The sequence below is a fragment of the Urtica dioica genome, chromosome 8 (assembly GCF_054948205.1).
Source record: "Urtica dioica subsp. dioica isolate 48M chromosome 8, U.dioica_male_clone48M_v1_H2, whole genome shotgun sequence".
In the NCBI taxonomy this organism is placed as follows: Eukaryota; Viridiplantae; Streptophyta; class Magnoliopsida; order Rosales; family Urticaceae; genus Urtica; species Urtica dioica.
The window spans coordinates 12,775,995-12,793,503 of NC_142763.1; the positions used below are offsets into that span (position 1 = coordinate 12,775,995).

General features: G+C 35.6%; 1 protein-coding gene across 1 annotated transcript; it reads left to right on the forward strand.

The window, feature by feature from the left end:
- Positions 1 to 247: 247 nt before the first annotated feature.
- Positions 248 to 1,879, forward strand: LOC149388245 (uncharacterized). The gene has a single exon (XM_089622381.1). The coding sequence runs from the start codon at positions 248 to 250 to the stop codon at positions 1,877 to 1,879; it is 1,632 nt and encodes a 543-aa protein (XP_089478507.1).
- Positions 1,880 to 17,509: the final 15,630 nt, after the last annotated feature.

The window sequence follows — 17,509 nt, forward strand, 5'->3', positions numbered from 1 at the left end:
GGTTGTTCCGTATAATCCTATGTTATTAGCCAGATTTAACTGCCATCTAAATGTCGAAGTCTGTTCAACTGTAAAAGCTGTTAAGTATCTGTATAAATATGTTTACAAAGGACACGATCGGCTTATGTTTTCTCTGGAAAGCAATTCACACCCTCACAATATTGACGAAATCACTAATTTTCAACAAGCACGATGTGTAACACCATCAGAAGGAGCATGGAGAATATTTGGGTTTACGTTGAATGAAATGGTACCATCTGTATTGGCTCTCCAAATACATCTTCCAGGAAAACACCTTGTTTCCTTCGCTGCCACTCAAGATATTCAATGTGTTTTATCATCTGAGTCAACGTCTGTATCAATGCTTACAGATTATTTTGAATTAAATACTCGTAGTGCAAAAGCAAGATCATTATTGTATAAAGACATTCCAAAATACTTCGTTTGGAATAAGCAAGGAAAGATATGGACTGAACGAAAGAAGAAAATTATGATTGGAAGAATGGTTTCAGTTAATCCCGCTGAAGGGGAGCGATACTATTTGCGAATATTACTTTCTCATTGTAAAGGTCCAGTATCTTTTGAAGATTTACGCACCGTTAATTCCCACTTGGCTGCAACATTTAGAGAAGCATGTTTACTACGGGGTCTCTTACAAGAAGATGATCATTATGATTGTTGTTTCGAAGAAGCTTGTTCTCTTCATATGCCCTCACAACTGCGTCATCTATTTGTTGTTATTCTTGCATACTGCTCAGTTGCAAACCCAGCCTCAATATGGAATAAATACAAAAACGATATGTCTTCAGATTTTCTTCACCACCGAGGTTCAATAGAAGTAGCGAAGTTACTAGCTCTCAAAGAAATACAATACATGTTAGATATGTTGGGAAAAAACATTAATGATTATTCTCTTATCCCTTCTGAAATAAATGTGGACTTCCTCGAGCAGAGCAGTAAAATCATTAATGACGAGCGCACAATTCCAATTAATGAGCAAGACGTGCAATCATATTTTGAACTTAATGCTGAACAACGAACGTGTTTTGACCATGTTATGCAATGTGTTGATTCAAATTTACCAGGATTGTTCTTCGTGGACGGGCCTGGTGGAACAGGAAAAAGTTTTTTGTATCGTTGCTTACTTGCAAATATTAGGAAAAAAGGTTTTATCGCTCTTGCAACTGCATCTTCAGGAGTAGCAGCAGGAATTTTACCAGGTGGTCGAACAGCACATTTTCGCTTTAAAATCCCTCTTGAAGTCCAACAGTCCATGCAATGCAATATTAGCAAACAGTCCAGTCTGGCTACTTTATTACGTATGGCGAAAATTATTGTATGGGATGAAGCACCCATGACGCATCGATTTATTATTGAATCAGTTGATCGCTTATTTCGTGATCTGACAGGTTCTGATTTACTATTTGGCGGCAAGATATTTGTATTGGGAGGTGATTTTCGCCAAGTGCTCCCTGTTATTGTTAAAGGCTCACGAACAGATATAAGCAATGCTGCTTTGGTTAATTCTTACTTATGGCCTTTCTTTACTAAGTATAAGCTTTATCATAATATCAGAGCCACTTCTGATCAAGGATTTTCTGATTTTTTATTACAAATTGGGAATGGCAGTCATTATGTTGACAACGACGAACATGTTTCTATTCCTGTAGAAATGAACATTCCATTCACTCACAATGAAACATCATTACATGAGTTGATCCAACATGTTTTCCCCTGCTTCTCTACTGAGAACTTTGAGTCGTCTCTCATCAACCGTGTCATTCTGACACCAAAAAACGAGTCTGTTGATTTCATAAACGACCTCTTAATCGATTCATTTCCAGGTATTACAATAATTTACATTTTACATCATTACTAAATTATTTTGCACATTTTCTACAACCATGTCTTCTAACGTCTCTTTTTTTCCTTCCAAATTTGTAGGAACCGTCTGTACTTATTTCAGTTTCGACGAACCCATTGAAACTACAGACAGAACTTTTAATTTAGATTTCCTTAATTCATTAACTCCAAACGGAATTCCACCACATCATTTACGACTGAAAAAAAATTGTCCTATTATGTTATTACGCAATATAAACTCCGCAGAAGGGTTATCTAATGGGACACGACTTATTTGTCGGAATTTCATGAAAAACTTGATACAAGCTGAAATCTCGGACGGCCAAAATAAAGGGAAAACTGTTTTGTTACCAAGAATACCATTCTTACCATTGGAAGCACAATATAATTCATTCTCATTTAGACGTACTCAATTCCCGGTTCGCTTATGCTTTGCCATGACAATAAACAAAGCTCAGGGTCAAACTTTAGAATACGTTGGTTTATATTTACCACAACCTGTATTTTCTCATGGTCAACTATATGTTGCCTTATCGCGAGCTAAAAAGAAATCCACTGTGAAAGTTTTGTTACAACCACCATCTCCAAATCTTGATCAGAAATACACCAAAAATATTGTTTATCATGATATACTAAGGCTTGCTGAAGCTCTATGATCAGTTATGATTATATTCAACCTAACTTCATATCGTGGAATTTTTTTTTTCCGGCTTCCGCATCTATATCGAAATAAGATATGATTATTTCCTCGGATGACGTCGTTGTTCTTCAACAGTTATACAACAGGTAATATTTCAAAATCCATTGCGAAATGAAACTGCTATTTTAGGCTAAATATTTCTCTACTGATGTTTGCCAGGTTCATTACAGAAATGCAAAAAGCTTTACGTTGTTCAGTTGTCGGAGAGAGAGTACTCACAGTTCTGTTGTTTGAGCTCTACGATAATGTCCAGGTATAAAGGCTATGTGTGATCAATCAATTAAACTCATCAGTACTTATATGTCAACGTCAAATATCTTTTTTTCTTTCAGCGATACAGCCCAGTTATTTCCACCATTTCACAGCAGCTCTTAAGATTTCAATTCAACATGATCACCACGTAAAATTGCCTTGAGTTCTGGTTAAAACTTATATTAGGAGATTCGTACCTCAATATGTAGTCGTCTGTGGATGTTGAAATTGCTAAATTGTTTATATTGGTAGATTATTTATTTCCTATTTGGATGGTACGTCTGCGTCGTTCTGTTTCCGATTTCCTGTGGAAGATTCCATATCGGAGTTGTAATGATAGTGTAATACTTTGTGTGGTCATTTATGGATGCCTTATAGGTTTTACAGTTTTACTCTCAGACTGTATGTAGGTCCTATGACACAGCTAATTCATGTATGGGGTTAGGTTGTGAAAATTTAGTTCATACTTATATTATGATTTTGTTTTCTGTATATAGTATGCTTTCCTTGACTTTTAAAGAATACACACGGAAAGCTCGTTGACTTTTAAATAATACGTTGAAGTAGCTACAATTTTTTTTTTCTGACAAACTTTATGCAGAACAATTTGATGGATATAAGCTCGTTGAGCTTATATGTGCTTCCTATATATTATCGTTAAAACAAGCTTGAATCAAGTCATCATGTAGGGCTTGATGTCAAGGTTGTTCTTCAAGACACTGAGAGTGATCATGCAGGGCTTCAAGAGACATTTCGCTATTGTAATCTTCTCTCTGTTATACTTTATTTTCTTATGGACTGAATTATAATGAGAGTACTAGCATGTCGTTTAATGTTTGGTCGCCGTCATTTTTTTCCCTAGCTGAGAGATACTCGCGGTTACAATATTTAAAAGTGATACAACTACAACCAAACGAGCATTGGTCGAAGAACGACGCAGAGTACAATGGCCGAGGAAAACTTGCAGGCATACATATGAAGCAGAGGAAAAAAAAATGATACAGAACTTCAGATAATAACCTGGTTTGTAAAAGAGAAAAAATTATGTACATCATTTTTTTAACTACGGCCTCATAATCAAGGGCTACCAATAATAATAAGCAATGTCATACAGAGCAATGACAATATATCAAATCTGTATCAATTCTGGTATGAGTTTCAATAGAAACAACAGCTCCTTCTGCAAGAAAACCGGATTCGATTTTGTCTCCGTCATCTCGTCGCTCTAGACCAATTCGGAAATCGCCTCCGTGGTCAACGATCACTCCGTGGACCCCCATAAGATGTTGCACGTTAAAGGCCTCAGGAACGTTGCTGGTACAACACAATACACACGGAAACACCGGATTAAAAACTCCATTCATTTTCTCATCTAAGCTAAATCTCACGTTTCAGGCTTGGCTGTGGCTTTTGCTTACTTGAGCTTGCCATATGTTAGGAGCGAGGGATCGACTTCTTTGACTTTGTTGACCGCGCTGAGATTTCTGAAGACGCCTTTGACTTCCGACACGACTCCGCGGAGACCTCCTTCCAACCACACTTTAATGGCTTCCTCCAAAGAAGCCGAGCCATGGATCGACCTTTTCTAAGGCTTCTTGGAGAGTGCAGAAAGAGTTGTCTTTCTCGACGCTCCACTCCGTGATCTACCTGTCCTTCGATTTCCTCAGCAGAAACTTCACTTTTTTCTTATTTTTGGAGAGGATTTATCCCTTTCTCCCCCACGTGCGAAGCACGTTTCCCCTCTAGTATATATATATATGCATATATCTTGTATGCATTTATTATTTACGTTTCCCTGACTTTATTATCTGTAAACTTCATATTTTTTTAAGGAAAATATGGGCGTGTTTGGTACAGCTTTTTTAAGCCTGTTTTTTATTTTAGAAAAAACCAAACTGCAATCCTGTTGTTTGGTAAAACAGTTTTTAGAAAAAAAAAACTTTAAAAACGATTTTAAAAATTGTACATGAGTCACAAAAGTTAGGAATCTTAACTTTTAGAAAAAACGTTTTTGTATTTAATATAAAATTACTTTAATATCCTCACGTAATTATCCATAGCATTGTTAAAGATCTACGCGTAGTAGTAACTAGGATAGCCTAGTGGTAATTCCACACCACTGCATGTGTGGAGATCGTGGGTTCAACCCCCACTGCAGCAAAACTGCCTTAAAAATAAAAAAAAAATAAAAAGATCTACGCGTAGAAATTTTCTACAAAGGCATGCACTAACATGACACACTTCAGTTGACGACAAAAAAGATGCCCAAGAAAAAAATCAAAATATTCCTAAAAAGCTCTCTCAGTAATTTCAAGTCTGGAGAAAGAGAGATCATTGAAGGAATTGATCTGTATTTCAAAAACTATTCCCAATTTTTTTTTTTTTTTAAAAAAGGTCAGGACCAGACTTCATTCCACATCAGTGCAAAACAAAGGTTTATCTGCAATAATTGCATAGATTACATGAGGTGGGGCATTGTTGTCCCAAGTAGCAATATTATTAAAATTTAAAGCAAATTGAGCAAGAATATGAGCAGGGACATTCGTAGAACGAGGGGAGAAAAGGAAGCTGCAAGCTGGAAAGGTGGCTGGGAGATCCAGAATGTCGTCGACAATTAGACCAAGTTCAATGCACGGCAAAGTCGTAGACGACAGGAGTTGAACAGTAGCAAGACAGTCAGAGATGATAGTGACCTGGTGGAGATCGCGTTCTTTTGCAAGATGGAGGCCTTCGAGGATTGCCTTGGCTTCTGCTATGTCCGGAGCAAGGAGGGCGTGGATAGGTGCTATGCGGGAGGCGAGTACTAATCCCGTAGTGGTCCGGATAAGTACTCCTAAGCCACAGCGATGGGTGGAGGTTTTGACCGCTGCGTCGACAATGGTGATGGTGTTGGAGGCAGATTGACAAGCGCGGCTGAAGGAATTCGCAGTAGCTCGTGCAAGGGGAGGGCTGTCTGCAGTGGAGGGATCTCGAGACCGGGAACTATTCTCAATGTTTGGTTTGCATAAAAGACAACCAATTATATATACACATTGATAAGTCTTCATGCCATTTATTTTTAAAATCAGTAATAAAAGAGAACAAAATATCATATACATAGTTATTCTATTGATTCGTTTTTGCCATTGTTAAGTAGGCTATAGATTTTTTTTTAAGTATAGTTTTAGTTTATAGTTTATTAAAAAGAGTATTAATAATTATTATTTAATTTTTAAAAACATGTCTATTTTAGTCTTTTTCCTATAATATATTTATTTTACCAAACGCAAAATCAGCTTTTGTTACCAGCAACAACTGTTTTATAAACAGCTTACCAAACACCTGTCAGTTTTTTAAAAAAACAATCTAAAAGTGTTTTTTTTTAAACCTTAAACCTCCCATTAAAATTGTTTACTTCCATGATATGCTGTTTGATACATTATTTTGAAAAGGCCAAGCCCATTAGGACATTTTAAATATAAATAATTTTCTTCTCCGTTGCTTTCTTATTTGGAGACTATGGCTGCGTTTGAAGTTTGAACTTGTTTATCGTAATGCAGACGACGGCCGTCAGACGAAATGAAAGCATTATTGTCATGTTGTCGTCGAAACTTTGTTGATTTCACACTGATATTATCGACATCCGAGTGCCATCATCGCGAAGTCGCCGAAATTGCACGAATCAGTGTTTGTTCCCTCAAATAAATTGTATAAGGTTTGGTCAAAGACATAACGATGTAACATCACAATTTTATGTTGTTTCATAACCTTCAACAAATGACATACATGAACGAAATGACACCGAAATCCTGACGACCAAAAGACGCAATTTCGGTGAAACTTTGTGGCGGAACGACCAATATGACTCATTTTTGCTGGAGTTCCAAAAATGCGCAATTTTGACAACATTTCTCCTAAAAACCCCGACATTTCAAACTTTGATTTCAAGGAAAAATAAATATATTCATTTTAATATTACATTCAAAAACGCAGACACACACAATAAAAACCTCTCTAATTTTAGAAGTCTGTATGCTTATCAGAAGTGTGTTTTGCTTGGTCCCATTTCAGGAGGAGTATGTTTGCTTTCTCGACCTTATCTCACTTATTATAATTTAGTAACCTTATCCATGTATTATTTTCGGAGACAAATGTCGTTCATAATTCAATTATTTTATTTTCATATTTGACTTAATTTATTGAACAAATCGAATTTGCATGATGAGAAGTGTTTTGTAGACACAAGGCGTTGTGAGTTGTGGCCGGGAACCAAAATTTAAGTAAGGGAAAGGTTATATAGAAATTAAAATTTTATATTTAAGAGGTTTTTAGTTAAAGAATTTGGTAAATTTTATGATAATTGAAAATATATAAAGTTTAGATATTTGGGGTTTGTAGATGGATAATTAAGAGAATTATCAAGGAAATTGTGGGAATCCATTTGAGCAATTGATGAATGGGAAAACTCCATAGAATTTTGAGTTCGGGTTTATATAGGAATCGGATATTGCTTTAGTTATAGAGGAAAAATAATTGAATTTCCCTAAACTAGAAATTTGGGAAGAAAAAAAATGGAGTAATAGATTTGAATTATGGTACAATTAACTATATTTGTTGCATTTAAATTAATACATTACAATTCTTCAAAATTTGGAATATGTAACAAAAGAAAATAAGGATATATTTTACAAAACAGAAATATGAAAAAATAGAGAATTAGATTATAGATTATAATTAATTTTTTCAAGTAAGGATATTTATTATTTGATTGTTCTTCGTTTTTTTAAGAAAAAAAGGGGCATCAAAAGCTAAATGATGTTGCACGAACGTCATGGGTAACAAAAATGATAATCATCAGCGCTCAACGGACTGCTGTTGTGAGAAAACGTGTAAGTCACAGTGGGCCACACTTGTCAGTGGACCTCAACTCTGTGAGTGCGGCGGCGGCGGCTGATCGCTAACACATATCAATGCTCCATGAGCAATGGTTGTTGCTCAACATTTTCTCCACATAATCAAGTTGAAACTGGCATCGAAGAAGTGTAAATTTTATTATAACTTAAATGCCACAGACTTTATAAACTTAAATTTTAAAAACATTTAAAACTTCTATATTTATATCGTATACAACAATATTTATTCATTTATTTTTTACTATTTTTTCATTCATACATACATACATTGTATATTTGATGAGAAATTGACACATTTACGTACTATCATTGACTATGTGATGAACCATAAGCAAAAGAGCAAAATAGCTACGGATTTCAGAATATGAGCAAAATAGATGCGTCAATTTCTCATATTTGATTACATGGAAGAAAAGACAATTCGAATACAAATGATGTTGGTTAACTGTAGAACTAAATGATGTCATGATTTATCGTGACTTCACTACTATAAAACGTATTAACGAAACGAGAATTCATTTGAATGACCCGACCTCGTTAAACATGTTGTCAACGAAGAGCCCTCACCCCCTACATGGTTAAAGTCTCGAGGACACATGTCATCGATCTTCAAGTTAAGACTAGGGGTTAATGTTTAAATATATGCATCTCAAAACTAATAACGGGTTAGAAACAATCTTAAAGTTTGACCCTTACACACCATTTTAAATCATTTATTCGAATCCTTTTCGAATAGCTCCTCGCAAATCCCCTTTTATGTATATTAGGCCGTTCTTGATCCCTTAATAAGCACGAACCTTCATAACTTTAGGAACCGTTAAATTACTTTGAGGTATGAATCTGGATCGGGAGAATCCTGACCCTTCAAGAGGTCGGATTCCCGTTTGATAGCTATTTTACGTATTAGGCTATTATTGATCTCTTAGTGAGCATCAACCTTCATAGCTTTGGGGACCAAAACTACCTTATAAGAGTTATAATTTTCAATTGGTCAAAGATTACAAAATACAGCCATACAACACACATGATACAACAACAATGACATCATACAATGTTTAAGACTATACTTTACTTTTCTCAACGATTTAATGTAATACTTGCTCGCTCCTCACAAGTCGATCAAGGAAATTCATAGTCTATTTTTTGCAGTGATAATTTTTGTCCTTGAGTTCTTCCTTAGAAGCCCTTTGCCGTGGCGATAAGCCTATTCTTTGGCTTGACATGGAGTGATACTCTCTCACTTCTTACAAGTCGTTCTTGAAACTTTTTTATTTGCTTTGGATCTTGGAAATTTTTTATTTTGGGTCTTTCCTCATAAGCCATTGTTTGAATGTTATCAATAAGCCTATTATCTGGCTTGATCGGTAACTTGATCCGAGAAGTAGTCGCTTTCTCTTCTATTTGGTGCGTCTTGAGAACTGAGCGACATGTGTTGGTCTTCTTGTTTCTACTCCCAATCAGTTCGTCATTGCCTAAAACATAACAATCATACCAAGTCAACGTGACACAAATTCTCTCAACATCAACGGTGATAATAACAACAATAATAAATAATAATGATTATAAATATATTAAGTGTATTAATGACCAATGTTTATAATTTTTTATGGTAACGGAGTCGGAGTCTGAATGCCCAGCTTTAGGAACAGCTTTTATGAGTTTTTAATTTAAAAATTGTTAAATATGACATAAAGCACTGCTTACTCTTTTTTTTTTATTTTTTATATATAACTAAAATGAAAAATTCCAAAACAACGAAAAGCTAAAACAGCCTAAATAAATATAACCATATAGCAAGATTTTCTTATACTATTTCAGTCAAACTCATTGATTTTTAATTCAAATATTTATTAATAAAAGTAATAATTAATATAAATCCAGGCCAGGTTAACTTAAAACCCAAGCCAGAAAACTAAATCTGTGGATCAATTTTTTTTCAGCAGAAAAAAAAAAGTGTATAAAAGAAATAAATAAAAAAATTACTTACTAGGACTTGATATGATAGCACGTGGTCGCGGAACCGAACAAGCTCTAGGAATTGCTTTGCCATTTTTGAGAGTCTGAGATTTATTTTTCTCCACTATTTAAAACAAAATAGTGATTTTGTTAATGTGAGGTTTGTTTTTCCTACATTGGACTAATCATGGCCTAAGGTAGCCGTTTTTTTCCCGTTAGAATAGAGCCGTTGGAGCCATTTTGCACGAAATTTTTTATTTTTTTTAATCCATTTATTTCTAAAATCTATAAATATTTCATTCATTTTCTTCACACATTTCTCTCAAATTCTCTCAATCTCAAACTCTCAATATCAATTTTTCATGGCATCTTCATCCCACAACCGATGAGGTCGAAGGAGAAGACCTTCCCGAGGTCAACATATGCACCAATTTGAAGAAAATTAGTTGCACTTGTCTCAAAACCCCCCGACCAAAACACCGAATACAGTTTCGACTCCTACTTTCGCCCATTCTCAATTCACCGAAATTTCAAACACCCAAGTGTCATACTACCCTCAAATGGATCCCGAGCAAGCCTATCAAGCTCAAATTCCGCCATCTGAAGTGGCTTATGAAGCATTTCAAGAATACATATACGTGAATCCCAAAATCCAAATGAAGAAAAAGATGACGATGAAACCCAAAATCCAAATGAGGAGGAAGGAGACTTACCACCACCACCACCTCAACGTCAGAGACAAAGTCAAAGCGATCCTACCGTTAGAGTGTCACGACCTCGACAACGTGAACAACAAGAGGAGACACAACAACGACGACAACGACGAGCACGACAACAACAACCACCTCAACAATCACAACAACTACCACAACGTAGAAATAGGTCCGTTGTGTGGACGTGGTTTGAAGAGGTGATTGTGAACGATGAAAAAACCGGAAAATGTCATAGTTGTGGCAAAATCTTCAGCGCTCACAACACAATAGTCGGGACGTCGCTCTTGTGGAGTCATCACAAGCACTGCCACAAGACGCAATCTGGAGCCTCGTCAAGCGCTGCAAGTAATATCGATCCTCCACTCTTCAGACGTGATTTATTAGAATACTTTGTTTCCACCGATCAATCTTTTAGTCATATCGAATCTCAAGGCTTTGTTAGATTCATAAGTTCTATAATTCCAAACGTTCAAATCATGTCTAGAAAAGCCTTGAGATCCGATATCATAAAATGATTTTTAGAAGAAAATGAACAAATAAAAGCCACAATATCATCTGGTAGATATAGTGTAGTCTTAACCTCGGATATATGGACTGATCAATCAAAGATAGATTTCATGAGTGTTGTAGTGCATAACATAGACGATGATTGGAACATCAACAACGTATCATAGCAGTTAAGAGGATAGAAGGTTCTCATACTAGTCAAAACATCTTAGATATCATAGTTAGTGTTATAGAGGAGTGTGGTTTGACCGATAGAATTATCTCCGTAACCTTAGATAATACCACAAGCAACAATGCAATGATTAGATAATTAAAAGACCGACTACATTGTGACGATGCCCTTTTGCATCAACGATGCGCAACCCATATCATAAACCTTATAGTTCAAGCCGGAGCCGTTAGTTACGACCCATCCATCAACAAAATTATGAGTTACATTAGTTGGATCGTTCAACCTCTATAGTAGACGAGCTTAAGATACGCCTTAGACACAATGGTCTCCAAGAGCGCACCTTTCATTTAGATAACAAAATTAGGTGGAATTCTACCTTTCTTATGTTGACCAACTTTTTATCCGAGCATTATGTCAATGTTATTGTTTCTTACATTAACAGTGAACATGACGATGACGCTATTTCCGAATATGATATTAAGATGACTGAATCATTTGTTTCTTTTCTTAACGTTTTTTACAAAGAAACTTGCTATCTTTCTATTGTTTGCACTCCTACTTCTTTTCTCGATCTTCATACTATGACCGCAATTGCTATGCATTTTGATAAGTATAAAAACGAATCAATTTTTGACGATTGTATTCAAGCAATGAGAGCTAAGTTTCTAAAATATTGGGGTGCTGGAAAGATTCCATTATTGGTTTTGGAGCCATTCTAGACTGCCGAAATAATGGAACCTTTCCAGCCCCCAATATTTTAGAAACTTGGCTCTCATTGCCTGAATACAATCGTCAAAAATCGCTTCGTTTTTATATTTATCAAAATGCACAGCAATTGCGGTCATAGTATGAATACCGAGAAAAGAAGTAGGAGCAAAGAACGAAAAGATAACAAGTTTCTTTGTAAAAAACGTCAAGAAAAGAAACAAATGATTCAGTCATCTTAATATCATATTCGGAAATAGCGTCATCGCCATGTTCACTGTTAATGTAAGAAACAATAACATTGACATAAATGCTCGGACAAAAAGTTTGTCAACATAAGAAAGGTAGAATTCCACATAATTTTGTAATCTAGATGAAGGTGCGCTCTTGGAGACCATTGTATCTAATGCGTCTCTTAAGCTCGTCTACTATAAAGGTTGAACTATTGATCCAACTAATGTAACTCATAATTTTGTTGATAGATGGGTCGTAACTAACGGCTTCGGCTTGAACTATAAGGTTTATGATATGTGTTGTGCATCGTTCATGCAAAATGGTATCGTCACAATGTAGTCGGTCTTTTAATTCTCTAATCATAGCATTGTTGTTTGTGGCATTATCTAAGGTTACGGAGATAATCCTACCGATCAAACCACACTCCTCTATAACACTAACTATGATATCTAAGATGTTTTTACTAGTATGAGAACCTTCTATCCTCTTAACGGCCATGATACGTTGTTGAGGTTCCAATCATCGTCTATGTTATGCACTACAACACTCATGAAATCCATCTTTGATTGATCAGTCCATATATCCGAGGTTAAGGCTACACTATATCTACCAGATGATATTGTGGCGTTCATTTGTTCATTTTCTTCTAAAAACCATTTTATGATATCGGATTTCAAGGCTTTCCTAGACATGATTTGAACGTTTGGAATTATAGAATTTATGAATCTAACAAAGCCTTGAGATTCGATATGACTAAAAGATTGATCGGTGAAAACAAAGTATTTTACTAAATCACGTCTAAAGAGTGGATGATCGATATTACTTGCAGCGCTTGACGAGACTCCAGATTATGTCTCGCGGCAGTGCTTGTGATGACTCCACACGAGTGACGTCCTGACTATTGTGTTATGAACGCTGAAGATTTTACCACAATTATGACATTTTTCGGCTTTTTCGTCGTTTGCAATCACCTCTTCAAACCACGTCCACACAACAGACCTAGTTCGACGTCGTGGTGGTTATTGTGATTATTGAGGTGGTTGTTGTTGTTGTTGTTGTTGTTGTTGTTGTTGTTGTTGTTGTTGTTGTTGTCATGCTCGTCGTTGTCGTCGTTGTTGTGTCTCCTCTTGTTGTTCACGTTGTCGAGGTCGTGGCACTCTAACGGTAGGATCGCTTTGACTTTGACTTCGACGTCAAAGTGGTGGTGGTGGTAGGTCTTCTTCTTCCTTCTCCTCCTCCTCATCATCTTCTTCATTTGGATTTTGGGTTTCATCGTCATCTTCTTCTTTATTTGGATTTTAGCATTCACGCATATGTTGCTCGTATTCTTGAAATGCTTCATAAGCCACTTCAGATGGCGAAATTTGAGCTTGATAAGCTTGCTCGGGATCCATTTGAGGGTAGTATGGCACTTGAGTGTTTGGAATTTCGGTAAATTGAGAATGAGCGAAAGTAGGAGTAACATTATTTGGATCGAAACTGTATTCAGTGTTTTGGTCGGGGGGTTTTGAGACAAGTGCAACCAATTTTCTTCAAATTGGTGCACAAATTGGTGCATATGTTGATCTCGGGAAGCTCTTCTCCTTCGACCTCTTCGGTTGTGGGATGAAGATGCCATGAAAAATTGATATTGAGAGCTTGAGAGTTTGAGTTTGAGATTGAAAGAGTTTGAGAGAAATATGTGAAGAAAATGAATGAAATGAGGGGTATTTATAGATTTTAAAAATAAATGGGTTAAAAAAAATTAAAATTTTCGTGCAAAATGGCTCCAACGACTCTATTTTAACAGGGAAAAAAACGGCTCTATTTTAACGGGAGCCAACGGCTTAAATTTAAAATAAAAATTTAAATTTACGGGACTAACGGGACCACCGCGTCCCGTTAGCCAAATTAACGGGACTCCCGTCCCGCTACTGTTACAGTAACGGGAGTCCCGTACCGTTTTTTTAACTAACGGTAGCAGGGATTCCATCCCGTCCCGCTACCGTTAGGCCACGTTTACTCCCACTGAGCCAGGTTTACATGGGACTATGATACTTGGATCAAATATCAAAATTAAAGTACCTTTGGATGAAGAATTGAATTGCTTGGTTTCGTCTTGCACGTAAGCTCTCAAGACTCTGGCTACTGGTAGTTGAGAGCCAGTTTGGTTTTCCTTTTCTGAAAATTATTTATAAACAAATATTTGGACATAGTAGTTTATTTAGAAAGCTCCATACAAACTAACTAATCGAATTTTTTGAAGAAAAGAAAAAAAAAGTGGGAAGAAATACCTTGGAGAGATTCTGAAGAAGGTTTTCTCAAAAAAAAAAAAAAAAAAAAAGATTCTGAAGAAGGAGAAAGAGAAGCGTTTTGTTCATATGCCCTCACTTTCACCTTCGGGTACACTTCATGAAGAAAAAAAAAACAATTTTACATTAGAAATGTCAGAAATAGTTAAATCCGATGGTAAACAGTACGTAATAAAATCCTCACTTTCGAAATAATCGTTTCAAAAATTACAAAAACGTCCAAGTCGAAAATATAGAATTCCTTTCTTTCAAAGAAGCTCTACAAGGATATTATTTGAAGTTTGAAACAAGTGTTCGTCAGAGCTATAAAGAAGAGTCTTTTTTTTCTTTTTTCTTTTTTTAAAATAAAGAAGAGTCTTTCTTTTGTATGTATTGGCTTTCTTCTTTTCTTTCAAATTCGAAATTGCTTGACTCTGCTTCTTTTAAGGGACTGTGTTTGATTCTGACAGAAGCAACGGTCACATGACAGAGCTGAAGACTTGACTTGAAGAAGAAAAAAACTCAAAAGGCATTTATATTGACGTGAAAAGGATTGCAAAAAAAAATAAATAAAGAAAAATAAATAAATACATAAATATCTGTTATGGCAATTGGTAACCAACAACAGACAAGGCCTGTGCGGAGTTAATTGGGCGTTTTTTAATCATGGACGTAAATTAAGTATCATCAAATCCTATTTAAATACTAGCTTTTAATTAGTCAGACTTCCTCTGAATAAAAGTTTAATGAGAGTTATGAGTTTCTAAACCAGCTCACATTGAAAGAAAAAAAAAGAAGTAATTAAATCAGTTCAATAAGGTTTCTCGTTCATTGAGCAAAAAATAAATCAAGATTTCTCTTTTTTATAAACGTAAAAAATGTTAAATGTTTTATGTTATTTTTAAGAAAATGTAGACAACCTGTTGCTTTTTTCTTCGAGTGTCGTCAGTTAAATTACTCAAAACCCTTCAAAATTATAACGCATTTTGCTAAATGGTTTAATATCCAATACGCTGGCGTAAATGGCCCAAAATTCTTCAAAATTATAACGCATTTTGATTTAAGTTTTTTTTTTTTTTTTTCCGAGAATTGGGTACCCAATCTAACGTAAATATATATTTTGGAGTCAAATTTTGAGCTCAAATTTGTTGAATCTAACAAGGAAAATCGGACCCAAGTCAAACGCATATTGGAACTCCACCTAAAAGATAAAAAGTTAAAAAAACAGATTTACCGCAAAAATAACATTTTGATGGGTTGATGGACATTATCGCGGCAAATGTAATATAGTAGTATTCAGTATTCACCACAACATTTATTTTTCTTTATTTGTATATTTTGGTCCTTTAAAGAGCTCCAATTGCATGATAAGTAATTAATTATAAATAATTTAGTATTTGCCCCAAAATTAATTTATTAGACTTGTTTAATATGATTTTTTAAAATTGATATGTTAAAATTTTTCAATAATATCATGTATATCACACATGATAAAAAATAATAATAATAATAATAAAAGTTGACCACCACCTATAGCTAGTTTAAAATGTCTCTACATGTTATAAAAAAAAAATGTCTCTACATGTATATGCGTTGCTTGAGAATTGATTTTGAATACGTTTGATATATAATTCCTTTAATTGTCTCTACAAGATTCCATGGTTTGAGCCCCAGGAGTCATAAATACGAGGCGTCCTAAGTTCGAGTACTCGAAATTTATGTATGAGGTCTCGTGAGTTCGAGTCCCCAACGTGATACCTCATACATATGGCATGTAATCATTGAATTATGTGGTTATGTGTTGATGTATAAAGCATAGTATTAATTACTAGTTGCATGTTTAGAGTTGATCATGTCTGATAATATTATCTATTGGCTTATTATCAAACATGGAGGTTGATAATAGTTTCAAAACTAATTCATTGTGATTTATCGAGTGAGGAGTGATTGCGTTAAGGTGAAGACACAAGATCTAACTCGTTAGCTAACGTTTCTTATTTTGATGTAAGTTTCACAAGTAGCGGATGATTTTTGGATTCAATAAACAAATGCTTACAATTTACAATCAATGGCTTATAATGATTATATGAAAATCTACAATTTACAAGTATAATAAAACAGGGAGAGTTAGATATATATCTCATTTTAAACCGTTATGTCAAAATTGTAACATAATTATCTAAAAATTAAGGAAATAACTCAAACTAAAACAAGACACACGCGTCATACTATAAGAGAACCGCATAAATTGAGTTATATGGTTAGTATTTAAATAGTTGGAAAACAATTTAACTGAAGGAACCCATTTAATTATTTTGATACCATTTTTTTAAATAAAACATTTACAATTTATAACCGAAGAATTTTGTATTTAATGCCTATGAGGCAAGGATTAAAATTTCCGGAGAATCGGACGGTTGTCGACCGAGAACCGAATTTTGGAGGGTCCCTTGCACAGTTCAATACAAAACCGTCATTTTCCCTGGGAACCAGACGTGAAATGAACCGAATCCCAGTTCACAAAAATCGGCATGGTTTAGCTATTTTTTTATAAAAAAAATGAGGGCATAAAAACGGGATTCGGGACTGACTTTGCCATTTACGTCGAAAACTAGGGTTGTGTTTCCCGTCGTCGAGCTTAAGGATTTTCACGCAGAACCGCTACTTCCCTCGGAGTTCAACTACTTTCCGGTAGCCAGACGGTCGGGTAAGTCATCAGACGGCTCGAGAGCTTGGAATTTATCCGAAGCGCATGATGTCCAAGGAAGTCCTTCGTCAACGCGGATCTAGTGAAAGTTCTGATTCAGATGACGTAGGTGGAGATGGAGGTTCCTATGGTGGTGGTGATGATTGAGGTGGAGGTTTGTATAGTGGTGGTGGTGGTGATGGACATGGAGGTTTCTATAGTGGAGGTGATGGACGTGGAGGTTCTTATGGGTCTGGATACATACTAACAAATGAGGACTATGTCCGTTTTCCCCTACATTTTTTTACTCAGGTTATGGGCACTGTCACGACGAAGGTATGGATGATGCCATATCATTTACGTCTAGCAATGACATTGATGACTTGTCCAGCAACTTTGGATCGGTGGCCCTTACTCCTCAAGACACGGATACTCGTACCCGTATTATGAATGATCTTCATCTTACTACAACAACCACTATTGTCCACCACCACCTCCCGTCATTATCTCAGTCCGACCGCAACAAGGTTATCTCGCATACTCTTTCTCTACTGGTATG

What these genes read in the sequence shown, in the direction of transcription:
- LOC149388245 (XM_089622381.1), top strand. Translation starts at nt 248, where the DNA reads ATGGTACCATCTGTATTGGCTCTCCAAATACATCTTCCAGGAAAACAC.